We start from the raw sequence: 23,489 nt of genomic DNA, 5'->3' as shown, positions 1-23,489 counted from the left end.
AACCTCTTAAACTACTGATTCAACATTCATAGCTCACAACTCTTCCTCTAGCCCTCCCAAATCTCCTCTGCTCACTTTTCCTAAAAAAAAAAAAAAAGTACATTCCCAATATTTCAGTCAATTGTTGCAGGAAAAAACCCTTGACAATCACAAGAACTCCTATCATATTGTGCAGCAAGCACACCATTCTAGATTTTTTGTAATGATTTTACTAGGGTTGGACCACCAGACACAGATCTCCATAGAGAGAATCCCTGATACAGTCCTACACATTAAAAAAAAAAAGTCTGAAAAGATACTGTTCTGTGGTAAAATGGGGGGTGGGGTAGGAAGAGAAAGAAAACATACCAACAGGGAGAAACTGAGGGGACAGAAACTGATGAATAAAATGCCCACTGTATAGAACATAATGTAAAAGTGCCTTTGCACCTAAAGTCACTTCCTCATGAGACAGGCGGTGTCCAAATTTGAAATATAAATAAATAAAAATAAATAAAGAGCCTGACACATTTTTGTTAAATAAAAAACAATTTAAAAGCTTAGTGTTGCTGTCAGTATTTCCAATTTGGAAATCATGACAATCATAAAGATTAACTCAATTTATCTCTTGTTGCTTCATATTATATTTTATAGCAAATATCTTACTGACCTGGAGGCTGAAGTTAATGTCTAGTCTACCTATCCCCCCCAAAAAAAATTCTATTTCTATTGCCTCTTAAATAACACTGAGACACCACCTTCAACATTAAGCAAAGATATATCAATGGAAAGACAACATGAAACAAAATATTCCCCTAAAACAAACAATTCTAGTAATTAAGGATTTTCACTGCATCTTTGTTAATAAGTAATGAAGCTAATCAGCAGAAAGCACTGCTCAAACATTTTAAAACCTGTTTTCTGAATTCTGCAAGGAATTGCTGTTTGCTTACTTATGAATTTCGCTTCTGTGCCCTTCGGCACTCAGAAATTTATAAAAAATACATTATACACTAATTCTTTAAATTCATATTTATATGAAGTACAGATATAATCACTTACCATTTTCAGATCCTTTTCTAGATACATTACAATGCAACTATGAAATGATCAAAACAATATTCAGTATCAAAACACCATCTAGAAACAGACTATAATGCATTCCTAATAATTTGGAGAAAGGAAAAAACAAGCACAATAATACAATTGCCCTATATAAAATTACAGTTTTGCACACTACTACTAGACTAAGCATAAACGTGCATGAAACAATGACACCAATGCTAAGCACTCACATAAGGAGAGTAGAGCTCCCCTGTATCAGTAATGGTTCCAGCCATATTGAAAATAATTTAAGGACTTGAGATAGATATGTCGTCAGTCACTTCTGATCCAGCCACTGTTAACCTGAAAAACACAAAACAGTTATTTTACTTTTTTACAGTTATTTTATTGTTACTTGTAAGCAATATTAAGAATTGAATCCACTGCTATACATAACAATTTTTACTGAGCTAAAGAAAGTATCAAAGACTTCAAAGTTAACCATCATGACTTTAACCAATGCATAAATCATTGATTTCCATGCCATTGTTTTATTAGATAACTCTATCTAAGATCTTCTGTGTTTGAAATTGGATTACTATAAGTAAAAGGCACTTTTCCCCTTAATTGAAGGGGAAGTTCCTAATTGGGTCTGTATCATAGGGCAGCATTTAGATTATTCCAGAGGAAAGCTGATTATGAGATCGTAGTGATATATGTAATTACTTCCTAATGGAAATTGCCATCAAGTAAAGAGAATACAGCATATCAGTTGCAAATAAAGTCAGTCAGTCAAGCAGGAAGTTGCAAGAAACCTGATGGACAAAATATTTTCTACAAAAGGAAATAAATTGACTAGATTTATATCCCACCTTTCTGTTAACCAACAAAGCACAAACCTGAATAAGAAAAAAAAATACCCACAGATATAACTTCTTAATTGGGCTGTTGCAAGATTCAGCATATTAACCCTCAATATTTCTGACCAAAGACAGAAAAGATTTCAAATAATAAACACCAAAGATTTTAATGCAAAGTACTGTTTTCCTTGCCAGATTCTTCTGGAATGACCTTCAGCAGAAAATATCTCCCAGAAAAATTTTTGCTCAAATGCACAAAGTTTAAAAACTTCCATTCAAAACTTCTCAGAAATCAAACTGAAGTCAAGTCATCCATCTTTTTGCTAAAAGAAACCGAGAGCAAGCTGATAAATAGACACAGCTCATATGGGATACAACCAGATTTTTTAAAAAATGTCTAATGCTTATTCCGACAAATACCCAATTTTACACATTTCATAATGAAAGTGACTCTTTCAGCCAGCCCCCCCCCAAAAAACTTGGCAAAATCCTTCTCATTTTGAAGAGTAGGATAAGAAATATTTAATTGTTCCAAGTCTGAAATCTATTATATTTTCCAACTTATAGCAAAGATTACTTAACACAATTAAAGGTACTAAGATCCCATTACCATTCTCATTCAAATTACTGATTTTTCATCATTATTAAAACAAATTTATCAATGACGGTGACATTTCAATAATAACTGAGTACAATTAAGAATAAATGAGAACGAATGAATATTCAGCTTAGAGAGGAGCAGGAGTGGTATGTCAGAGGAAAGTTGGCCAATGGTAACACTAGCCATCTAATTTTGTTTTTATCCCATTTTTTTTCTTTGCAATGATACTAATGCCAAAGTACTGCTATAAGATTCTTAAAGCTTTAATAATAAACCAGGATTATTTTTCACCTTTATTCAAGTAGCTTACATGCTACTTCATCTCTTGGAGAAAAAAATGTGTTGCCTCTCCAATATTCTTTCTATCCACCTCTATCACGCACTAAGTAAATAGAGCTATCATTCTGGATAAGAAAAGGTAGATTTAGAGACAGAATGGCATCAGAAGCCTGTGTTTAAGTTTAGATTCAGCTTTATCCCATACAGAAATATGATAAAATAGATTCTCTGACTATGGCCCATTCTCAGCTCAGTCACACAGCATGGAGAACAATGGTATTTCTTGTGCCAGGCAATAAATTAGATAAAATATATACAGTACTGTGCAAAGGTTTTAGGCAGGTATTAAAAAAGTGCTGTAAAGTAAGAATGCTTTCAAAAACATATATTGTAATTGTTTATGTTTATCAATTTATAAAATGCAAAATGAGTGAACAGAAGAAAAATCCAAATCAAATCAATATTTGTTATGACCACCCTTGGCCTTCAAAACAGCATCAATTCTTCTAGCTTCACCTGCACACAGTTTTTGAAGGAACTCAGCAGGTAGGTTGTTCCAAACATCTTGAAGAACTAACCACAGATCTCCTGTGGATGTAGGCTGCCTCAAATCCTTCTGTCTCTTCATGTCATCCCAGACAGACTCGATGATGCTGTGATCAGGGCTCTGTGGGGGCCAAACCATCACTTCCAGGATTCCTTGTTCTTCTTTACACTGAAGATCGTTCTTAATGACATTGGCTGTATGTTTCGGGTCATTATCCTGCTGCAGAATAAATTTGGGGCCAATCACACGCCTCTCTGATGGTATGGCATGATGGGTAAGTATCTGCCTGTATTTCTCAGCATTGAGGACACTATTGATCCTGACCAAATCTCCAACTCCATTTGCAGAAATGCAGCCCCAAACTTGCAAGGAACCTCCACCATGCTTCACTGTTGCCTGCAGACACTCATTATTGTACCGCTCTCCAGCCCTTCGGCGAACAAACTGCTTCCTGCTACAGCCAAATCTTTCAAATTTTGACTCATCAGTCCAGAGCACCTGCTGCCATTTTTCTGCACCCCAGTTCCGATGTTTTTGTGCATAGTTGAGTCGCTTAGCCTTGTTTCCACGTCGGAGGTATGGCTTTTTGGCCACAATTCTTCCATGAAGACCACTTCTGGCCAGACTTCTCAGGACAGTAGATGGGTGTACCTGGGTCCCACTGGTTTCCTCCAGTTCTGTGCTGATGACACTGCTGGACATCTTCTGATGTCGAAAGGAAGTAAGCATGATGTGTCTTTCATCTGCTGCATTAAGTTTCCTTGGCTGACCACTGCGTCTACGGTCCTCAGTGTTGCCCGTTTCTTTGTGCTTCTTCAAAAGAGCTTGAACAGCACATCTTGAAAGCCCGGTCTGCTTTGAAATTTTTGCCTGGGAGAGACCTTGCTGATGCAGTATAACTATCTTGTGTCTTGTTGCTGTGCTCAGTCTTGCCATGGTGTATGACCTGTGACATGAAACCGTCTTCCACAACCTCACCTTAGTAGCAGAGTTTGGCTATTCCTCACCCAGTTTTAAGCCTCCTACACAGCTGTTTCTGTTTCAGTTAATGACTGTGTTTCAACCTACATATGAAATTGATGATCATTAGCACCTGCTTGGTATAATTGGTTAATCATACACCTGACTTTTGTAAATTGATAAACAATTACAATATATATTTTTGAAAGCATTTACAGCATTTTTTCACACCTGCCTAAAACTTTTGCACAGTACTGTATATGAGATTAGCAGACTGCTGTACTGTTCTTTCTCCCGTTGTTTCTTAGGGTTGAGGACAACCCCAAGGTATAGCACCTTGAAAGGGAGCTTTTGCCATGAGTAAGTTAGAGAGATTGAAGACTTAGGCTGTTAGGAAGTAAAGCCTTCTTTGAACTCTCCTCCCGATGGCTTCTTTATGCACTATTCAGCAGCAAGCAAGTCCCTCTATACAGAGGTTCTAAGGCATACTGTGCTACCTTTACAGCTATAGGAAGAAAGGACAGCATTTACAACTGCTCCAGGAAAAATAACAGGGTGGAGAGACTTGCTCTTGAGAGCACCCTTGCTAGTTGATTCTTACTTAATCAATTGTTCAATCAGGAAGTGAGACATACAAGATCCTTCATGGAATAGAGGCCATGAAGATGACCTCTGAGCTTCCTTCTAACACATGATTCTATACAAAACTTTTGATCTAAGCTAGTGGTTTACTACTCTGGCAGCTGGGCTGGGTAAATGGGTTTTGTGTGGCATAGGCTAGCTGTTGGGATGCTTTTGTTTTCATTTTGGTCAAGTTCATATTGTTTCCCTAGAGTAATACAAAATGTTTTGCATTGGATTCTTCTGAGATGCTTCTTCAACTTTGCAGTCTAATCTAATGCCCTGGAATTTTTGTGTTTTCCCATACAAGTACTAAACCAAGTCTGACTCTGCTTAGCTTTTTGAGATCAAGCAAACATGGTTAAGTAATTACATACTTAGGAAGGTAAAGGAAACTAAATGTAGGAGACCATAAAGTTATAATTTCTTTCATTGTGATCTAAGGGCCTCCATATTTTATTAGATTCTGTGCAAACTAACAGAATCAAGCTGAAAGTGGCAGCATCCTGTTGCCATTTCTCCTGGCCCTGGTTTTGCTCCAGAACAGAATTATTAGGCAAAAAAGGCAAAGAATTTCATTAGGCATGAAAGCCGGCTGGTTGACTTTGGGCCAGCCACTCTTTCTCAGCCCAACTCACCTCACCAGGTTGTTGTTGGGGGGAAAATAGGAGGAGGAAGGGGTATTAAGTATGTTCACCATCTTGAATTATTTATAAAAATAATAAAGGTGGGATAAAAAACCTAAAAAACAAAAGCTGGCTTTTTGATCTAGAAATCTTGGTGGGCATGGGAATGGCCAGTGGCTTCTAGTGATACTTTTCACAAAGCACATAGGTACACGATTCATGTACATGCTCACTCCAATTTAAATACAAGGATGTTCATGATAAACACCGATGCTTTCTTCCTCCTGTTTCTTGCACTTCACTTTTTAGAAATTAAGCAGTCTCTTTCTCTCTTGAAACTAGTGTAAAATTAAAGACACAGCCTGTCTCACTAAAAAAAAATCCTCCTCAAATTGCATGTTTTTCTTCTATCAACAAAAATATTAAATAAGGAGTATTCCTCAAGATATTCCCCTTTTTATCCACATCTCTGAACTTCACAGTAAAATAGAAGGATAATCCTTTTCGCTAAGCAGAAATAAGCTAATTGTCTTGCATATACAATGGGTTTTATCTTTAAAAGCCAAAATATTCAGTCACATCTCCTCTAGTGACATCACACATCCCATTCATGCTTCTTCCAGCACCTGAAAGCTAAATTTTAAAAAGTGCAGAGGGACAAATCACTAGAGTCCCATGTGAGACAGGATAGTAATCTCAATTACAGTACAACCTGTCTTTTTAAAAATTGTTTTAACAACACAAACACGTGCACCATGAAAAAAAAACACGGGTATATGAAACATCAGCTCACATTTTAAACACAGCATTACCCCTTGACCACATGGAATAAAATTGGACAATCTTTCCATAATATTGATATAGAGCCAGTTCATGAATCAAGAATGAATGTATCTTCAATCCAGGACTGTAAATCCAGGGTGGGACTCTCTCCAATGTTTTTTTTCATTTCAACCTGTGCTCAGTAAATCCATAATTCTTCATGTATCAATAAATTCCAACTTTAGGAATGTAATTCAGAATTACATTACATATGGATTTGACTTAAGATGTAAATAACCAATACCTTAATCTCTTTGCTTACTGTTTGCTTATTATATTGTACCGCACACCTTTTCTGGATTACATCCTTTGAAGGCTTACGAGTACATCTTTCAAACTGGGGTAGCCATTTTCACCAACTGTAAACAGAGACTTGCACATGCACACGCGTGTCGGCCCCTGAAACAATGCTGACGACCGTCCTAACACAAAGCCAACCCCTCCGTTAGCAGCGCCACGGAAGGGGCGAAAGCCCAAAGCTAATTTCAGAACACTTTGGTCGTCTGCACGGACTCCTTCGGGAGCCCTTCAGAGCCAGAAAAACGGACGAGCTGCAGCCCCTGTTAGAAAGCCAACTGAAACCTCCGTCAGCGCTGCCTCCGGCATGCCACGTCCCTCAGGCTCGCCCAGCCGCGGCTTCCTCTTCCCGCTCTGCCTCCACAGAGCTGCTTCGCCATGTCCCTTTCTGCCATCCCCCAAACCACCATGAACTTCCCTCCTTATCTCTAAAAGTCTTTACCAGTGACAACCACAAGCCCAGCGAAACCCGCGGCAGAGGCTTCACCCGGAACTCCAAGCCGGCTCCCCCCATGCCGCGCCGAAGGAGACGAAGCCATGGGCGGCGCATGCGCACCCCCGGCCAAAGGGCCACTTCAGCGACTACCGAAAGCAACAACCGTGACTACAGCTGTTCGAGCCGCTTCCTACGTCAACTGGGCAAGCTCTCGGAGCACGAGTCCACAGAGCCGATTGAGGCTCCACGGCTACCGTAGTGCAGCTGCGGTAGGCGGGGCTTACAACCGCGCGTGTGTGGAGCCCGTGGAACTTGGAGACTGTGGGGATGCGCGCTTGTTGTCTGGTGCCTTCTAGCGTCGCCGCAGATGATGCTGGCGTGGGCGACGGAGCGGGTGGGCCTTGTATCCTTTCATGAGCCTTGTTGGCTTTTGCTCGCCTTCCTTCAGGAGCACCGATATTAAAGGCCCAGCTCGAAGCACGCTTAGGGAGGGAGCGGCTCTTGGAACTTGGTGGGGCGATTTCTTTCTCAGTGAGTAAACAGAGGTAGGATCGCCCGGCACGCAAGACTAGCGTATCGTTGGCCAGTTTGCGGCGCAGATGACTGATTGATTGATTATGTGCCATCAAGTCGGTGTCGACTCTTAGCGACCACATAGACAGATTTTCTCCATGACGATCTGTTCCCAGTCTGGTCCCTCAGGTCTTCCAATAGTGCACCCATTGCCACTATAATTGAGTCCCTCCATCTTTCTGCTGATTATCCTCTTCTCTCTCCTGTACCTACAAAGATAAGAATCGTGCAAGCCATGGTATTCCCTGTGACACTCTTTGGAAGCAAAAGTTGGACTTTGAAGAAACTTGGTAGGAAGAGTATTGATGCCTTTGCATTTTGGTTTTGAAGACTCCTGAGAATACCATGGACAGCCATGGTACAGTGGATAGACTCAGTTACAATGGCAACGAGTGCACTGTTGGGAGACTTGAAAGAACAGGTTAGGGATAGATCGTCATGGAGAAAACCTATGTAGTCGCTAGGAGTCAAAAACGACTTGGTGACACATAATCATTTGTGCCTGCAGTGAGAAGTCTGGGTTGATTTGTTTGATGATCCATTGGTTTGTTTTCTTGGTTGTCCATGGTGTTCTCAGGAGTGGTCTCCAACACCAAAGTTCAAAAAGCTTCAAATATCGTGCTTCTTCAACATTTAAAATCAGATGAAATGTTGTGCGAATCCAGGAAATTGAGAGAGCTCCTTTAACCAGAAGCTAGAAGGTGCTATACAAACACAACCTTAGATTTAGCTTGACCTTTATTCCCCTTGACCTAATTTTTTCTAGATCTAAAGCCCTTCATAGTGGGTTTTAATGAGCCCCCAGCATCTCAGTTGTTCTCCACAGTATGTTCATAGTCTGCTCTTTTCCCATTCCTGATTTCGCTCTGCTTCATCAGTACTAGGTAAGCTGTGGTAATTTTCCATCCTAGACATTACCAGTAGTCTATACCAGTGTTTCTCAACCTTGGCCACTTGAAGATGTGGCTGGCTGGGGAATTCTGGGAGTTGAAGTCCACACATCTTCAGGTGGCAAGGTTGAGAAACACCGGTCTATACTATTGTCCCTGTGATTCAGACCATATGCTGTCTGTAAGGATGTAGATACTTGTTATATAAGAGTTCAAAAGGATTATGAACTCATGTAGGGTTCAAAAATGATTATGAACTTGGCTTACCAGGGGATGGACCTAATGGGCTTTAAAAAAACAGCCTGACATATTCTGTTTATCAATATCTGGTGCATATATGGTGGGGAAGATGAAAATAGGTTTATTCTTGTTAAGCTTGCTTTTTAAGTTTTTGAGCTAAATAGGAAAAAAATTCTAAAACAAGGATGGGAACACGTGGCACTTCAAAGGTTTTTGGGCCAGAAAATTCCATATCCATATCCATGACCTTTGATCATGTTGTTAGGGAGTGGTAGAAGCTAGTACCTACCAACTTCCAAAGATACATTTGTCCTTTTATATTTTATATCCAGATATTGTATTGTATGTCAGTTGTAGAACTGTCTTCCAAAGGATACTGTCTATATTGCTCTATTCAGATATTAGTTCAGGATTCTAGATCTTTATTCTGTTTAATGTTGAGATAACTGGATTTTTAAAAGTTAAAAATAATTGAAAAAATCAAAATGGGAATGAAATAATATAAATTGTCTTTTGAAGCAGTCATAGAGAATACAGAACTATATGAACCATTAGGTTGGCCATTGTGACATACTTAGATTTGTCTCATGACTCATACACAAGTGCATATACCTGTATACTTCATATATTTTCAATTACAAATACTTTAATACCGATGAAGTGAAATGTTCAGTAAATGTTTTCATTCTAATGCCATCTCTACTTTGTCAGATTTTGTTTCTCGCTTATTGTTGTTTCAGGTTTCAGACTATGAAGATTAACCAAAATACTGTATTGCAGGGGAAGAGGGTAACCCTAGTACCATACACTCCTGCTCATGTACCCAGGTGTGCAATAGAAAACTTAGTTTGGGGTGTTGTGGGGAGATGTTGATTTGAGAACTCTGAAAGGGTATTTATTTTACAAGTTTAGGGTAGTAGAGGTAGAACAACAAATTATTCCCAATATGTTTGGATTTGAAATATGTGCACAGAATCATTGGGCACATAGAGAAAACTTTATATTAATGTTTTGTTGATCAAAATCATCCATGAGGAGTGTTTTTTGCTCGAAGAATGACTGGTACAGCTATAGAGCATATGTAGCTGATTTCTTTGCATATTTATTCAGATTCAAAGACAAACATGTTATTTGGAGTGTTTGTTCACATTGCATCTGTAGGCAATTCCTTAAAGAAGGTGCATCTTTTCTGGGATCAACATGCAATCACAGAAAAATATAAGTTTGAATTAAGGTGTTTCAGACAGGTGCAGCATACATACACACTCTGAATCATCTTATTCCCTTCAGATATAGATTGCTGCACAGGCCAAGTAAGCTCCAGTATGTTCAGTGGTGCTTACTCCAAAATTAATCTACACTGAATTTCATTGTTGATCTTAAAATTTGGAGATTAGAATTATAAGACTGAGAATTCTAGTTTAGATGCCTATTTATTATATGCCATTACAACAGAAGAAAGGTCTGAAGTTCATTCTGAATGGGGGTTGGGCTTCCAACTATCAGAGGAAGATCCCCTGTGTGAAAGATTTTCTCCAGATGAAGTCTTTTTTCCCCCTTTTCTTATAAAAGTGAATGGCAGCTAATAGACTGAGGATCAAAAGGGGCTGAACCCAGCTCTTAAGAAATGAGCTCTGCATACCTGCTTAGTACCTGTCCTGAATTGTATTTCATGCTAACTCTAGAGCAGAGACAGGAAACCCAAGGATCATATGCCAAATGCAGCCATTAGCCCTATTTTCTCCATTGCTCCAAGGTCGTGCTGTAAAATTCAGCAAAATGCCAGTTTCAGTGGTAAATGTTTAGGGGGCATTTTTTGTAAAAATAAGAAAGAAAAGATGCAGCATAATATATTCAGTCTCTCTCCTCTGGTCATAGCCAGAAACCCAGTCTCTTAATGTCAAATAAATAAGTTCAACCTCTAACTGGAAGAAAGTGCTAGTGTGCAGGATTTGAGATGGCAGCTCTTAATCTGAATGGTGGCCTGCTAAAATGCCTATGTGAGTTACATTGTATCACTAACATGGGTTCATCAAGAGGTTCTTATTTAACTTTGCACCAGTTGACAGTGGATAATATTCTAAAGAAGCCTACATACTCTTTCTGGATTTTCTGATCAGGTACCATGAGTGGATGAAGTCTGAAGAACTGCAGCGTCTGACTGCATCTGAACCACTAAGCCTCGAACAGGAATACGAGATGCAGTGCAGTTGGCGGGAAGATACAGACAGTGAGATTTCTGAATATTTGGCAGGACTTGGAAATGGACAGTCTACAGATACGTTGGGTGGTTCATTTCACACATAGTTCAAAGTGGCACTTTCAGACCATTATGCTGAATTATTACTCCATGTTACAGTTTAAAATTTCATAATGTTCAGTTCCAGAAGTTATGTTTTTTATTTTAGCTCTATTCAATCATTGTGATCAAATGCACAGGGATACTATTAGATAATAGAAAATCTGATTTAAAGGGTTTATATATATTGTGGGGCATGGAAAATTCTGTTACACTTGGTGAAAGGTTTTAACCGTGATATCCTTTTACACCACTTGTTTGGATTGCAGTTAGGAAACATGATATTAATATTGATTCCAGTTCTTCTTGGAAGAGCAGTCTCAAAATGAGGTGCTAGGACATTTTTATTTTACCTAGTGCTGTTAATCCATGGACAGTGTTAATCTACACACAGGCTTCTGTCTTGCATGCTTTTAAAATTTCCCTGAAATCCTTCAAGGAAGTAATCCTGAAGTTCACACTGAAATGCAGTCATTATGAGGATCTGTCTATTATTTCTGCATACCTACTTATTCCAGGATGTATTTAGAATTTGTGATTCAGGATCTGAAGGCATTTTTGGGTAAATGTAAGAGAACAAGACAATGGAATTACAGTTTGGAAAAGTGAATAGTTCTTTTATGGAAATTTACAACTGTTCTTAAATGAGGTTCCACTCCTGTCAAAAAACTAAGTGCACAGGCGTTCACTTGTGGGTGGCGTTCGGCTAGACTTTTATAATACACAATACATGATGTTACAGTCTTTGGAAAGAGATCTCAACTGTACACACTTGAAAATCAACAACAAAAGCCTTTTTCCAGATTTTGTGGTCAGTGAAATTGGAATCTGCAAGCTAGAAATCTTTTCCGTAATATTGCACAGTCCTGGACTGAATTACCATCAGAAGTCTGTCAGTCTTTCTTTAGAAAAGTTGTACAGACCAACTGTTTTCTTTGGCTTTTTAAAATCATTTTTATTAAGCTACAATTGTGTCTTAGATTTTATTGTAAGGATTGGATATTTCTTTTTATATTTGATGCCAGTTGATTGCAGTAATACAGAAAAATGTTATAAATTGCCCTTAAAAAGTATTTAAGGTATATATTTATATAAGGTGTGAAATCTTTAATTCAGTTTTCTCTGCCTGCAAAATGTGGAGTGGGGTGTTTTTTTGTGCTGGTAAGAGAGTAGAACAGTGGCCAAAGCTAGATATTATTGCATCTAGTAATCATAGGTTTGATTTTATACTTTATGCTGCTTCTTGATACCTTATGCTGCTTCTGCTTGATTTTATACTTTATGCTGCTTCTTCCAGGGGTTCATAATAATCTTTATTGATTCTGCTGCTTTTTTTTACATTTTCCCAGAATGCACGTTTATAATACTTGATGCTGAAAAGTGGTCTAGGCAGAAAGCCACAGAAGAAGATTGTATGGTTGGAGATGTGAACTTGTTCCTTACCAATTCTGAAGAACCAACTGTGGGAGAGATAGAAATCATGATTGCAGGTCATCTAATTGTTTTATGTATATTGCCCTGCCTTCCAGTATTTCTTTTGTTTCTATATCATTCTTTTTCCAAGAAGAGCCAAGAAGATTTACAGGACCAAAAAGAGAGAGAGAGAGAGAGAGAGAGAGGAATCTTAAATGCAACAATCAAAGGCATCAGTGCCTAATAATAATAAATAAAAAATTAAAGCCAGCATTCATTTTTAAAAAATCATAAAACCTAAACAGATAACAGACATGTTTAAAGGGAGTCCATTCTAAAGTAGCTGTTATTCCATAAATGCCTGAGTGCACAAGGATATCTTCAACTGTGTACTGACCCAAATATTTCTCAGAAGGCAGTTGCATTGTTTGGGCACTTCCAATAAGAAAGCTGTACTCCTGGCACCATACTGTAAGTCAAAGTCATTGGGGCCTCCCCAGTTAAACCTAGTGCAGGAGTTGGATAGTATTGATGGAAGAACTCTTTGAAATACCTGGCTCTTCATAATAATCTGAAGTTTACAGCAACATGCCTCTGCATCTCAAACATACTAGAATCAAATGGATTATACAGTGGTACCTCGGGTCACGAACGCTTCTGTTCACAACCAATTCGGGTCACGAACAGCACCGTTCGCAAAATTTTGCTTCTGTTCGCGAACGCCAGATCAGGTGACGAACAGGATCCGTGGCCATTTTCCCTGCCGTGACACGTGGTCCTGGCTTCCTGTAGGGAGGGGGACTCTCCCTCCAAGCAATAACCACCTCCCCACCCGCCTTCCTGTCCTCCACGCCAGAAGTCGCGTCGAGCAAGGTTAGCGTTCTCTCTCTTCATACTGTATTTTGTGTCATATTTTTGCAGTTTAAAAAAAAAATACATATGGTTCAGAACGGATTAACCGTAATTACATTGAACCTTATGGGAAAATTTGATTCGGGTCGCAACCAAAATCGGTTGGCGACCAAATTTGTAGGGGTCAGAACGGATTAACCGTATTTACATTGAACCTTATGGGAAAATTGGATTCGGGTCGCGACCAATTCGGGTCACGACCAGAGTCGCGGAACAAATTAAGTTCGTGAACCGAGGTACCACTGTACTTAGCATTTTATATAATATACAGAGAGAGAGAGCAAGAGAGAAGTTAATTAAATGGCCTTCAAATATTTCTTGGTAGGGCAGTGAAAGTTGTCTAGACATTATTGTTAATGTTTTGAACATAAGCATGCATCTTGATAAACTGGATTGGATATAGATCAAGAAAGCTCTCCTTTTTTTTTGGCTTCACCAAGCCTATTTTTTTTTTCTTTGCCAATCTCATTCTTCCTAAAATTACTCCACATGTGATACCAAATCTTAGTAAAGAGTAGGAAGAATTACACATTTTCCTAATCTGCAAAAGTAGTTTGAACTAAAATGATTATGGTGATGATGGAGACTTTTGATCTCTATGTCACAAGAAACTATAAAAGAGACTTTGGCATCTGTTCCCTCTTTCAGAGCCCAGCTACCGTGGCAGAGGGTTTGGCAAGGAGGCCACTCTCATCATGATGTCCTATGGTAAGAATGGCTAATGCAGAATATGTGCGAGATCTGATTTTTAGTTGCTATAAGCTGAGAATGAGCAAAGAAATTAAGGAATTTGCATGATCAAAAAGGGGACCCAACAGAACAGATTTTTTTTTTTAATCCAAAATTTCTGAGAGCATATTAACAGTTTAAGCAAAAGACTTAACCCTGGAAGAATGGGAATTTGTTTCCATATCACCTTTACGGGTTCTTCAGACCTGTTTGTGAGTTCTGCTCTACTCCTTCTTTCCTCAAAGGTCAGTGCAATTCCCTCTGCCCGTGTCTGAATCTGGATTCTCTTCCCTTCCCTGAGAGAAATGTGGATTTCTGTGTCTTAAAAATGCCGAACTACAACTTGGTTTTGAATTAGTGTGATGTACTTATATTCCAGTAGATGTTGAATTTTAGTCTCAGATGTGTAAAATGCCTTATGAATGAGTATCATTTTTATTTATACTAAAAAAAAATTAAATCTAATTTGTTTCTAACAGTAGGAACATTGTAAACATACCTTGAACTAAATCAAATTATTTATCTATGTAACTCGATATTGGTTCTAGGGAGTCAGAGAACCCCAGCTGGAGATGCCACTAATTCAATATGGGAATGTTTGCATGCAAACTTTGTGTCCTACCATTAGTCTATAACCATTCATTCCTCTTCCCAATAAAGCTATTTCTTAATTATGATATCTTATTTGGTAGGGATTACGCATCTTGGACTCAGCACATTTGAAGCAAAAATTGGATTGGAAAATGAAACCAGTATTGGCATGTTCAAAAAACTTCATTTTAAGGAGGTATAATAACTAGAAACTCTCATATAGTGAGTTGATATCAAATTGTATTTCTTTCAGAGCTGAAAGATAACTTTATCTTCCATATTATCTAGGTGGGAGTAAATAGTATATTCCAAGAAATGACACTGAAACTGATTGTGGATGAACAAGAGAAGCAGTGGCTATGTGAGCAAACCAATGAAGTGACTGAAACAAAGTACAGTGTCATGAAACTGCAGCATCACAATTGTGACAGCTGAGAAGCTATGCTCCATTTGTCTAAAATTTAGAAGAATGGCTCCAGAATCTGAATCATGTCCTGAATCCATGGCATTCATTCTTGCTGAAGAAAAAAATGATGTATGACCTCTGCCTTGTTATTGCCTTTGGTACTTTTTTTTCTAAGGATGTAAACATCTAGGGTAGCTACAATGAACTGCATCATCTTTGTGAGAAAAAAGGATTTTCAGCTGAAAATGCGCTCAGCTTGAACTGAGTTTGATCAACAGCTGTTGTCAGAACAATGTCATAGACTTGTTTACCATTTAATTCAGTGCAAATTACAAAGTATGGCTGAGTTGTATTTTGGGGCAAGGAATCTCAAGGATGGGTGTTACAAATAAGTTGAGAGTGCTCTCACCAAATGGCTGCCTTTTATCAAAAAACCTCAGATGTTTTTCCAACTTTCCAGTCTAGAAATTTCCTAGTGGTCTCCCATCCCAGTGTTAATCCAGTCCAAAACTGCTTGGCCTTTTCAAGTTCAGCCAAGTTAGGGTTGTTTTCTTTTAAATAAGAACTAGAGGGATAAAACAGCTAGTGCCCATGAAGAGAGCTGACTCTACTCTGCTGTAGCATGTTTATTATATATCATTCATGAATTAGGTATGACATTAGTAAAAACATCAACTTGAGCTAGATGCAGAGCTTTTATTTATTTATTTATTACAAAGTGCTTTACAAATGCCGATGTTTTACAGTTTCAAAAACCGTAGTAGGAATATGGTCGAGAAAAACATATCCATTCTTGACATGCACTGATCAGTCTAAAGTCACATTAAAAATCCTATAGATTTCAGCCCAAAATGTGGGAATAATTGGGCAAGTCCACATCAATTAATGTTTAAACTCTTAAATTAAACCTCCAGAAGTATTACAATTGCATCCAATTGTACAATTACAATTGTACACATCCAATTAAACATCCTTTGTGTCCAATATATACAAAATATTTTGGTTGTGTAAATCTAATTTTAAGATCAAAGGAAATTAACTTCATATTCTTCAAAGTAACCTTCCACTGATTTACTAGGACAGGACATCCTTAATGTGTATTGCAATATAAATTAGTGTCCAAATAAATTATGGCTGATGAATTCTATTTTGTGTTAAAACAACTATATTCATTAAGAAATCTCATACTGTCAGAATTCTGATGGCTCCATTTCATTCCAGCCTGGCTGGATGCACAATAGTTGGAAGACCAACTTTTAATCTATAGGACAAGTAGTTATTAGAATCCTAGCATCTACATTTATCAAGGGAATAGATGTATAATTAGAAACTGGGGAATTAAGTATAATATTTCTCATTTTAAAGCTAAAGGATAAGAGTTTATTTAGAAAAGTGTCATATATCTCCAATAAAATGGGAAATAAAAACTCAGTATAATTTTTGTACCTATTCATTGGAAATCTATCAGGGCTAAATTACAACGGATTTAATTGTAGTGACAATTGAAGGAAAAGAGAAATAAATGTTAGGAATCTGGTTCTGTAATCTCTAGTAATTCACATTATGTAAAAAATAATCAGTTTCCTTATATGTTGAGAAAGAACTGGAGAACAACATTTTTAAAAACTGTTGATTAATAGATTCTTAGTGTGTTAGAACACAACATGTACCTCCTAGTTGGTGGGGTGATGGAACAGCATGTTGGCTTGAAATGTGGTCTCTGAATTAGATATTAGATCAAATCTTCCATAGAATACTTTGACCCTTTTTGGAATAACACTGGGCTTTGGCCTGCTTACGGTATACTGGCCAAAATGTGCAAAAACTGACCAAAATTGTGTCCTTACTAACAGCAGAAAATGCTGATTGTGTTTTGATAGAAGCCTACACAATTCTTGTTTCAACTTACTAAGAAGCATTGCATAAAAGAATCAGGTGACCAAAGATATAATGTACCGTGGAGGTCAATATGCATGGGCCCATCTGTTGACAGTTATGGCCTATAGAAGATTGTGACTCAGAATGTAAGAAGATATATGGTAAGGCATGAATTAATGAATGAAAGGAAAGACAGACAAATATTTACTGGATTCTTGAAAATAAGAAAAAGGGGAAAGCTGCAATAGATCTGAATCAGAATTAAGGAGTCTGATCCCGTGGAACTGAGTTGATGAATACATGTATGGAAGCAAAAGTGTAGCTTTAATTATAAATAAAAGTATTAAAATGTATGTCAAAAAGTATGAGTTGTGGGTGCGTATGAAAGTAGAAATTCATAGGTTGGAGTTAGGCTTCAGTGAAGAATAATAATAATACTGAAAGAATCATGGATGTGTTTTGGAGAAAGGTATATAACCTTCTGAATGAATGCAATCCAAAATCTGTTCTGAACACGAGATTTAAACAGAATGCCTACACATACCAAATGAATGAATCTAAAAGCGTGACTGATTTGATTGTGATTGTTCATGTTAAAAGACTGAGAGAATAGTGAAAGATCCAACAGTGATGAAGAGTTTTGAATGTAGGGCAGACCATTTTTTGGTAGTGTCAAGATTGGATCTTGGGGGGGAAATAGACACAGAACAAAAGGAAAGAAGTGAACATCTAGAAGAAAAGTGGAACAGCCACAGGAAGAAAAAGTACATCCTGAATGAAAAAGTATTAGAAGGTAAATTACAGTAATCTAACTGAATGAATGGAAATTGGATGTAAGGAAAGATGATATGGAAGCTATTTGGAACAGCGTAAATAGTTATGTAACCCCACTTGTATGTGTGAAGTTTTATGAATGGAAAATATGAAAAAGGATGCTTGGGATGGGGAAGAGGATGTGATGAGGAAGACGTATGTGAGAGACTGACTGCTGCACAGAATAAGAATGAGGAAAAGCTAATGTGTATAGAGAAAAAAAGGTAGTCAAATACAGCAAGCAACAGTTAACATTAAAAGATACAGAGCATGCAGAGTGATTTTGATGGAAGCAAAAAATCTTTTGGAAGGGGGTCAAGAGGACTAAACAAGAATCCTTCAGCAGAATGATTGGAATTAGAAACAGTGATTAAATTATTTGGCATGAAACTGAGGGAGTGCTGAGAAGAGTATTTTAGAGATTTGTACAGGGATGATAGTGATGTGTTGAAGAGTAGAATTGAAGTTAATAATACATGTCTTAGCATCCAAGAAATATATTAGAAGAAATGTAAAAGTAAGTTAAACACAACAGGAATGGATATTTATGTATGTATGGTAAAAGAAGGGGTGGTAGTGTCAAGAGTAAATGGGTGCTCAGTGATTGTGAACTGAATACAAAATTAAGGGTGGTTCCCAGTCTGCTGGCATTCCATTAAGCTTTGGTTGTTCTTCCAGGCCTTGAAGTGAGACAGATGGGCCCCTTGGGTTAGGCTTTTTGTTTTCTGTTTGTATATTGTATCCAGATGCCATCTTATTTTTGGTTAGTATTGGTTTTTATGTTACTATTTGTGAACCAGCCAGAGTCAGTTGGATTCAGACAGTTTTCAAATTTAAACAAGCAAATATCAAATCAAATCTTTATTACTGTCCAAGAAAGGCATAGCAAGCAAATAATATGTATAAAAGAAGTACATTGAGGTGGCTTGGATATATAGCAAGAAAGAATGAGGATTAAATTGACTAACAAATATAAGAAGGAAGAGAGGTTGGATTGAGAGAGAGACAAGACTGAGAAAGTCATGCTTGGACAGAGTTCATAAGATCCTCAAAAAGGGAGAGTATATAATGTGATGGAAGCAAGGATGGTTTGCAAAGGTAAAATGATGTGAAGAGATGCAGTGAATGTTGTAGTATAAATTAGATTCAGATGGATTTTCTTTCTTTATCTCTTGCCTCCTGCCTTTAATTTCTCTGGATTACTATTTCTTACGCCTTTTCTAAAATAATTTCATCTGCTATTTCAGGAGTATGAAAGCTTCACTGAAGAGAAGCAATCATATCTGTAAGGACTGAACAGCAAAAGACTTCCATTACTCTACAGAGAATTCATAATATACTGCACAACTTTGTGTTTATCAGGATGCCCCTACTCGAAAAGCTAAGTTTCAGTCTAAGTAAGGCCAAAATCATTCGTCCCTTTTATGGTGCAATTGCAGATTCTCCATGAATGATTGATAACTACATCTATAACATCCTACATATTCCACATAGGAAATTTTTTACCTTGGCTCAAATTGGCACCCTACATATTATGGAGACTCTAGGCAAATATACTAGTCTCCTGTACAACAATTGTATGTGTACCTGCTTAGATATAGAGGTTGAGTCAGTAATCCATGTATTGTTACACTACCTTTTGTACCACCCGTAGAATCTGGCACTTATAAACTTGGTTGTCAGAAAATTTAGTGTTCTCTCTGATCAAGAAATTACAATTTTCATTCTGTAAAACCTAACTTGGACAACCTCTATAAAGGCTGCCAAGTTTCTAGCAATAGCTATGGCTTACAGAGGCGGGCTGAGATCTTCTCATTATTAATTGTCTCAGGTTTGGTTTTTCTGTATTTCAAATTTTGTATTAGTATTTTATTGGTCTGGGAATCTTAATTTTGCTGCCTGCAAATTTAAAGTACAAAATGGAAAAAAGTTTTAAATTTTAGCAGAGATTAGTTTAGGCAGAGTGTTCATATGTCAGATGGCCTGAGGAGTGCTTCTGCTGTACTGTTTTGTTCTCACTTTCAAAGTGGTGACAATCAGTAGCAATCTTCTGAACTAGAGGCTTGTCTCTTTGTAGAAGCTGGTGAAAGCATTACAGTCCTTCTGATAATGAGTGAACGGATGCATTTGCCAAGCAGATGTCAGCAAAGTGCAAGACAGCAACAATTATAGAAAGGAGGGCCAGAAGTAGTCAGAAGCAATTATGGCTCTGTTCTTGATGAGATGTGAATGACAGATTTAGTACTATGAAAGTCCACTGAAGAGAAGCAGACATATCTGTAACGAGAGAACAGCAAAAGACTTCCCATCGCTTTACATGGAATTAGATACTAACAAGGCAGTCCTTTGCAGATATACTCAGAACTTGCTATAGCTGTTACTATAGAGCATACTTCCAGATATGTAAGCATCAAGTTGCAGCATTAGATACATATATTGTGAATGAAATGCTGCTCAGTCGTGGCAGAAGAGTACCATATTCTAAGCCTCACTGATCTGTTGTTGGTCATGAACGTGCCAATGGCAGGACAGCTTTTCCTTTTATCTGGTCAGTGAAGTTTTTCTGTTCTTCCCATTGCTTCTTCCTTGTCAGGAAGATATCCTGCTGCTTCTATGCCATGATTCTCCACTCTCCATGTTTTCACAATAATCATATAAGAAAGGTTAGCTGAGGAAGAATAATTGGTCAACACTCAGTGAACTTCATGGCTGACCAAGTATATGGGCCAGGTCTGCCCATGTGAGATTAGATTTTAACTATTAATACATACTAAACCCATTGGTCTGGGCCTTCAGCCTCTTCTGATCAAGCCATAAACTAGGTATCCTTTTTATGAGAAATCATTTGTGAGGCACCAGATTACAGTGATTCCATTTCTATCTGAGTGCTTGGGTCCAATCAGTGGTGGCAACAAAGAGACTTGGGTCCTTGGACATTGTTTTGGAAAGCTCAACCTTTTAGGAAACACCAGCCTTGACTAACAATGGCCTGTACGTCCCCAGAAAGAACAGATTTGCAGTCTGGGGAGTCCTCCTGACTCACAGCTCCTGCTGGAAGAGGAAGCCATGGCCAAAACAGCCTTTGCCCAGTTTCTGATAGTGTGCCAGTTGTGACCTTAATTGGACCAGGATGCACTGAGGACAGTCACACCTGTCATCTCTTGCCTAGGTTAGTGTAGTTTGCTCACCCTGGAGCTGCCTTTGAAGACCACTGCAGATCCAAAATGCAGAGGCCTACATGCTTATTGGGAAGTCATGATATGCCACATGACATCATTGCTGCAGGATCTGCTCTGCCTACCATTGTGTTTCTGAGTGCAATTCAAGGTGCCAGTTGCTATCTTTACAGTCTTATACCACCTGGTGTCTGGGTAGCCTTTCCCAGATCGATTCTAACTGCCTAATTTGGATGGCAGAGAGCCCCTGCTAAGGGCTTCCCCCTACTGTGAGATGTGATCGGAGAAAGTCTGTTAATGGTGTTGTGGGAGCTATGGAACAGCCTGCCCCTGAGTTCACCTTCTGCAAGTTAAAAACTTGGTGCTTCCACTAGCCCCTTGGGGATTTGTTAGGGAGTTTTCAACACCAAAATTGATTTCATTGTTCTATTCTTGTATTGTTTATTATTTAATATTACTTCATTAGTAGTATTTGTGCAACAGGTAGAGTCTTTCTGGACTGAGGTCGTATGTAAAGTTCATCAGTAAACAAATACAGAAATAAAGGGGGCTGCGTATTAATGGGATCCCATGATATGCTTATTGTTTTGTTTAAACTGAGTTGGTTCCTCGGCTGTTACATGTGTTGTTGTGTTTTATATACCATTATGTTTTTGCATTGTTTTTAAATGCTGTAAGCCACAACAAATCACTATTGTGAGATGGGCAACCATATAAATCCAAGAAATAAAGATTTTTAAAGATGATGTGACAAGTTTATTATATTGCACATTAAGTGTCCTTAAACTTGATGTTATTCCAATGACTGTTGAATTAAGAGAGAGAGAATGAATGAAATCTATTTTCAGCTGAACTGCACTGTGCTGTGAGGGAATTCAAGTATGCTAATCAGGACAGCATACCAGCTACCACGGCACGGGGAAGGACTAGAAAGCTGCCACAGGAAAGCATTTGAAAGGGGAGGAACCACACTGAAGCAATGGCTATTCCAGCTGTTGATAGCCCATATAGTAGCATCATTGCTACATTTTGATGTACATCGCTACTAAGACAGATTTGTAAAAAAAAAAAAATTGTCCAAAGGGTAGAGAGATGATTTGAAGGATGCTGGTGGAAAACAGACTACATTTTATTTCCTCTGGAAGAGCTTGACAGACGGCTATGCTTGTGTCTTCGGAATCTGAAATTTGCAAACTTTTTCACATTTTCTTATGCAGTACTGTACTGTTTGTCTGAGTTGTCACACCCTATAGGCAATCAAAAGTGGTAGTTTTTCTGACTTCATTTAAACCACTGACCCTAAACTGTACTACACCCTGAGGTTATGTCTGCATTGCATATTAGATTTACTTTAGACCTGGTAAAGTGCCATGATCCTTGAAAAGAATCTGCAAAGGAAATCAACAGTCTTGTCTAAGCTCTAACTCTTAATATCCTTAAAAACATGCAATTCTCAGGTTTCTTCAAATAAGGCATGGTACTTAAATTAGCTTCGCATTGATTTTAAAATGACAGTGCTGGGTGTATCATTGAACATTTAAATGAATCTGTTGTTTTAGGGTTTTTAATCCCTAAAGAGCAGATAACACCAGTCAATAGAATTAAAATGGATTGATGTGGGACCAGTGACACTTGAAGTCTTCAATACGGTGCTTGTGGGCACTCTGATGATTGGATATTAGAACCATCACTCAAAGAATGTTAACATAGGGCACATCCTCCCACTTTGAATTCCAGCTGGAAGAGGGGAACTGTGAAGAAAGTGTTTGATAGAGATGGGTGGGAGAATAAGCTCTATGGTAGCTTGGAATCTGAGCCCTTATCCTAGTTTATCCATGTGAAGAGGGGTGTGTGTGTATGTGTATAAATTGTAAATTACAACTGAAGCTTTTAAATAAAAGTTAATGTGATTCCTTGTTTAAACATTTAAAAAGTGACTGTTGTGCCATTCTGCATATTCATCACATCACATCACATACACACACATATACGTATGTAGACAGACAGTTTCCTCATGTATATATAAAAAAATAGGGGATAAAAAAACAAAAATTTCAAAATAAGGGAAAAAATTGGCATGGCACTAAAACCATTACACCTTTTAGAGATAACCCTGGGTTAATTAAAATAGGCCTTAATTGGGGGGGGGGATGGGAAGCAAAAAAGAAAAAGAGAAGAGAAGAGAAAAGGAAAAGAAAAGAAAAAAGGATTCCCAGAACAGTGAGGGAACACAGCAGACATTAATATTTCTCCAAACACCTTCTTATTCTTGGATTTTTTTCAATTTAAAGGTGCTGGAGAAAGAATGAGGAAATATCCAGTATCATTATCATTTCCAAGAACGCTTGTGGATCCCACATAAGCATTTAGACATCTTAGCAAATAAAAATAATTAGTGGTTGCTGCTCCATGTTGTAGATGGAAGATCTCTGGATGTGAAAGGTGGGATAAAAACCATCTGCACTGATTTGAGTTCTGGCAAATAGATGTTTTGTGA

General features: G+C 38.0%; 2 protein-coding genes across 7 annotated transcripts in view; one reads left to right on the top strand and one right to left on the bottom strand.

Annotated features, from left to right (window-relative positions):
- Window positions 1-7,258, bottom strand: part of SLC38A12 (solute carrier family 38 member 12) — a 92,562-nt gene extending 85,304 nt beyond the window's left edge. Inside the window, exons 1-2 of one of the 2 annotated variants that reach the window (XM_088133302.1) lie at window positions 7,079-7,258; window positions 1,275-1,386 (exon numbers count right to left, since the gene is read on the bottom strand). In XM_088133302.1, the coding sequence (XP_087989428.1) occupies window positions 1,275-1,319 (45 nt within the window). In that variant the 5' untranslated portion in view covers window positions 1,320-1,386; window positions 7,079-7,258. Of the gene's footprint in view, window positions 1-1,274; window positions 1,387-6,583; window positions 7,038-7,078 lie in introns of those variants that run through there. The other variant, XM_088133303.1, reaches the window with a different exon arrangement.
- On the top strand, window positions 7,212-21,734 carry NAT9 (N-acetyltransferase 9). Of its 5 annotated transcripts, XM_025171803.2 has the most exons (8): window positions 7,225-7,475; window positions 8,412-8,529; window positions 9,516-9,602; window positions 10,896-11,062; window positions 12,424-12,564; window positions 14,048-14,107; window positions 14,821-14,915; window positions 15,008-21,734. In XM_025171803.2, exons 3-8 carry the CDS (start codon window positions 9,526-9,528, stop codon window positions 15,152-15,154), a joined length of 687 nt encoding a protein of 228 aa, XP_025027571.1. In that variant the 5' UTR covers window positions 7,225-7,475; window positions 8,412-8,529; window positions 9,516-9,525; the 3' UTR covers window positions 15,155-21,734. The 5 variants fall into 5 exon arrangements, with proteins under 5 accessions (XP_087989430.1, XP_025027571.1, XP_025027570.1 ...); XM_088133304.1 differs by lacking the exon at window positions 8,412-8,529 and having other exon boundaries at window positions 7,212-7,341; XM_025171802.2 differs by lacking the exon at window positions 8,412-8,529 and having other exon boundaries at window positions 7,225-7,603.
- The last annotated feature ends 1,755 nt before the right edge of the window (window positions 21,735-23,489 follow it).

This window comes from Python bivittatus, unplaced genomic scaffold, assembly GCF_059951505.1.
Source record: "Python bivittatus isolate LINGU-HERP-01145 unplaced genomic scaffold, Pbiv_v1 ctg000080_np1212, whole genome shotgun sequence".
NCBI classification, from domain to species: domain Eukaryota; kingdom Metazoa; phylum Chordata; class Lepidosauria; order Squamata; family Pythonidae; genus Python; species Python bivittatus.
The sequence above is the reverse complement of the archived record's forward strand: the minus strand, read 5'-3'. Positions and strand labels throughout refer to the sequence as shown.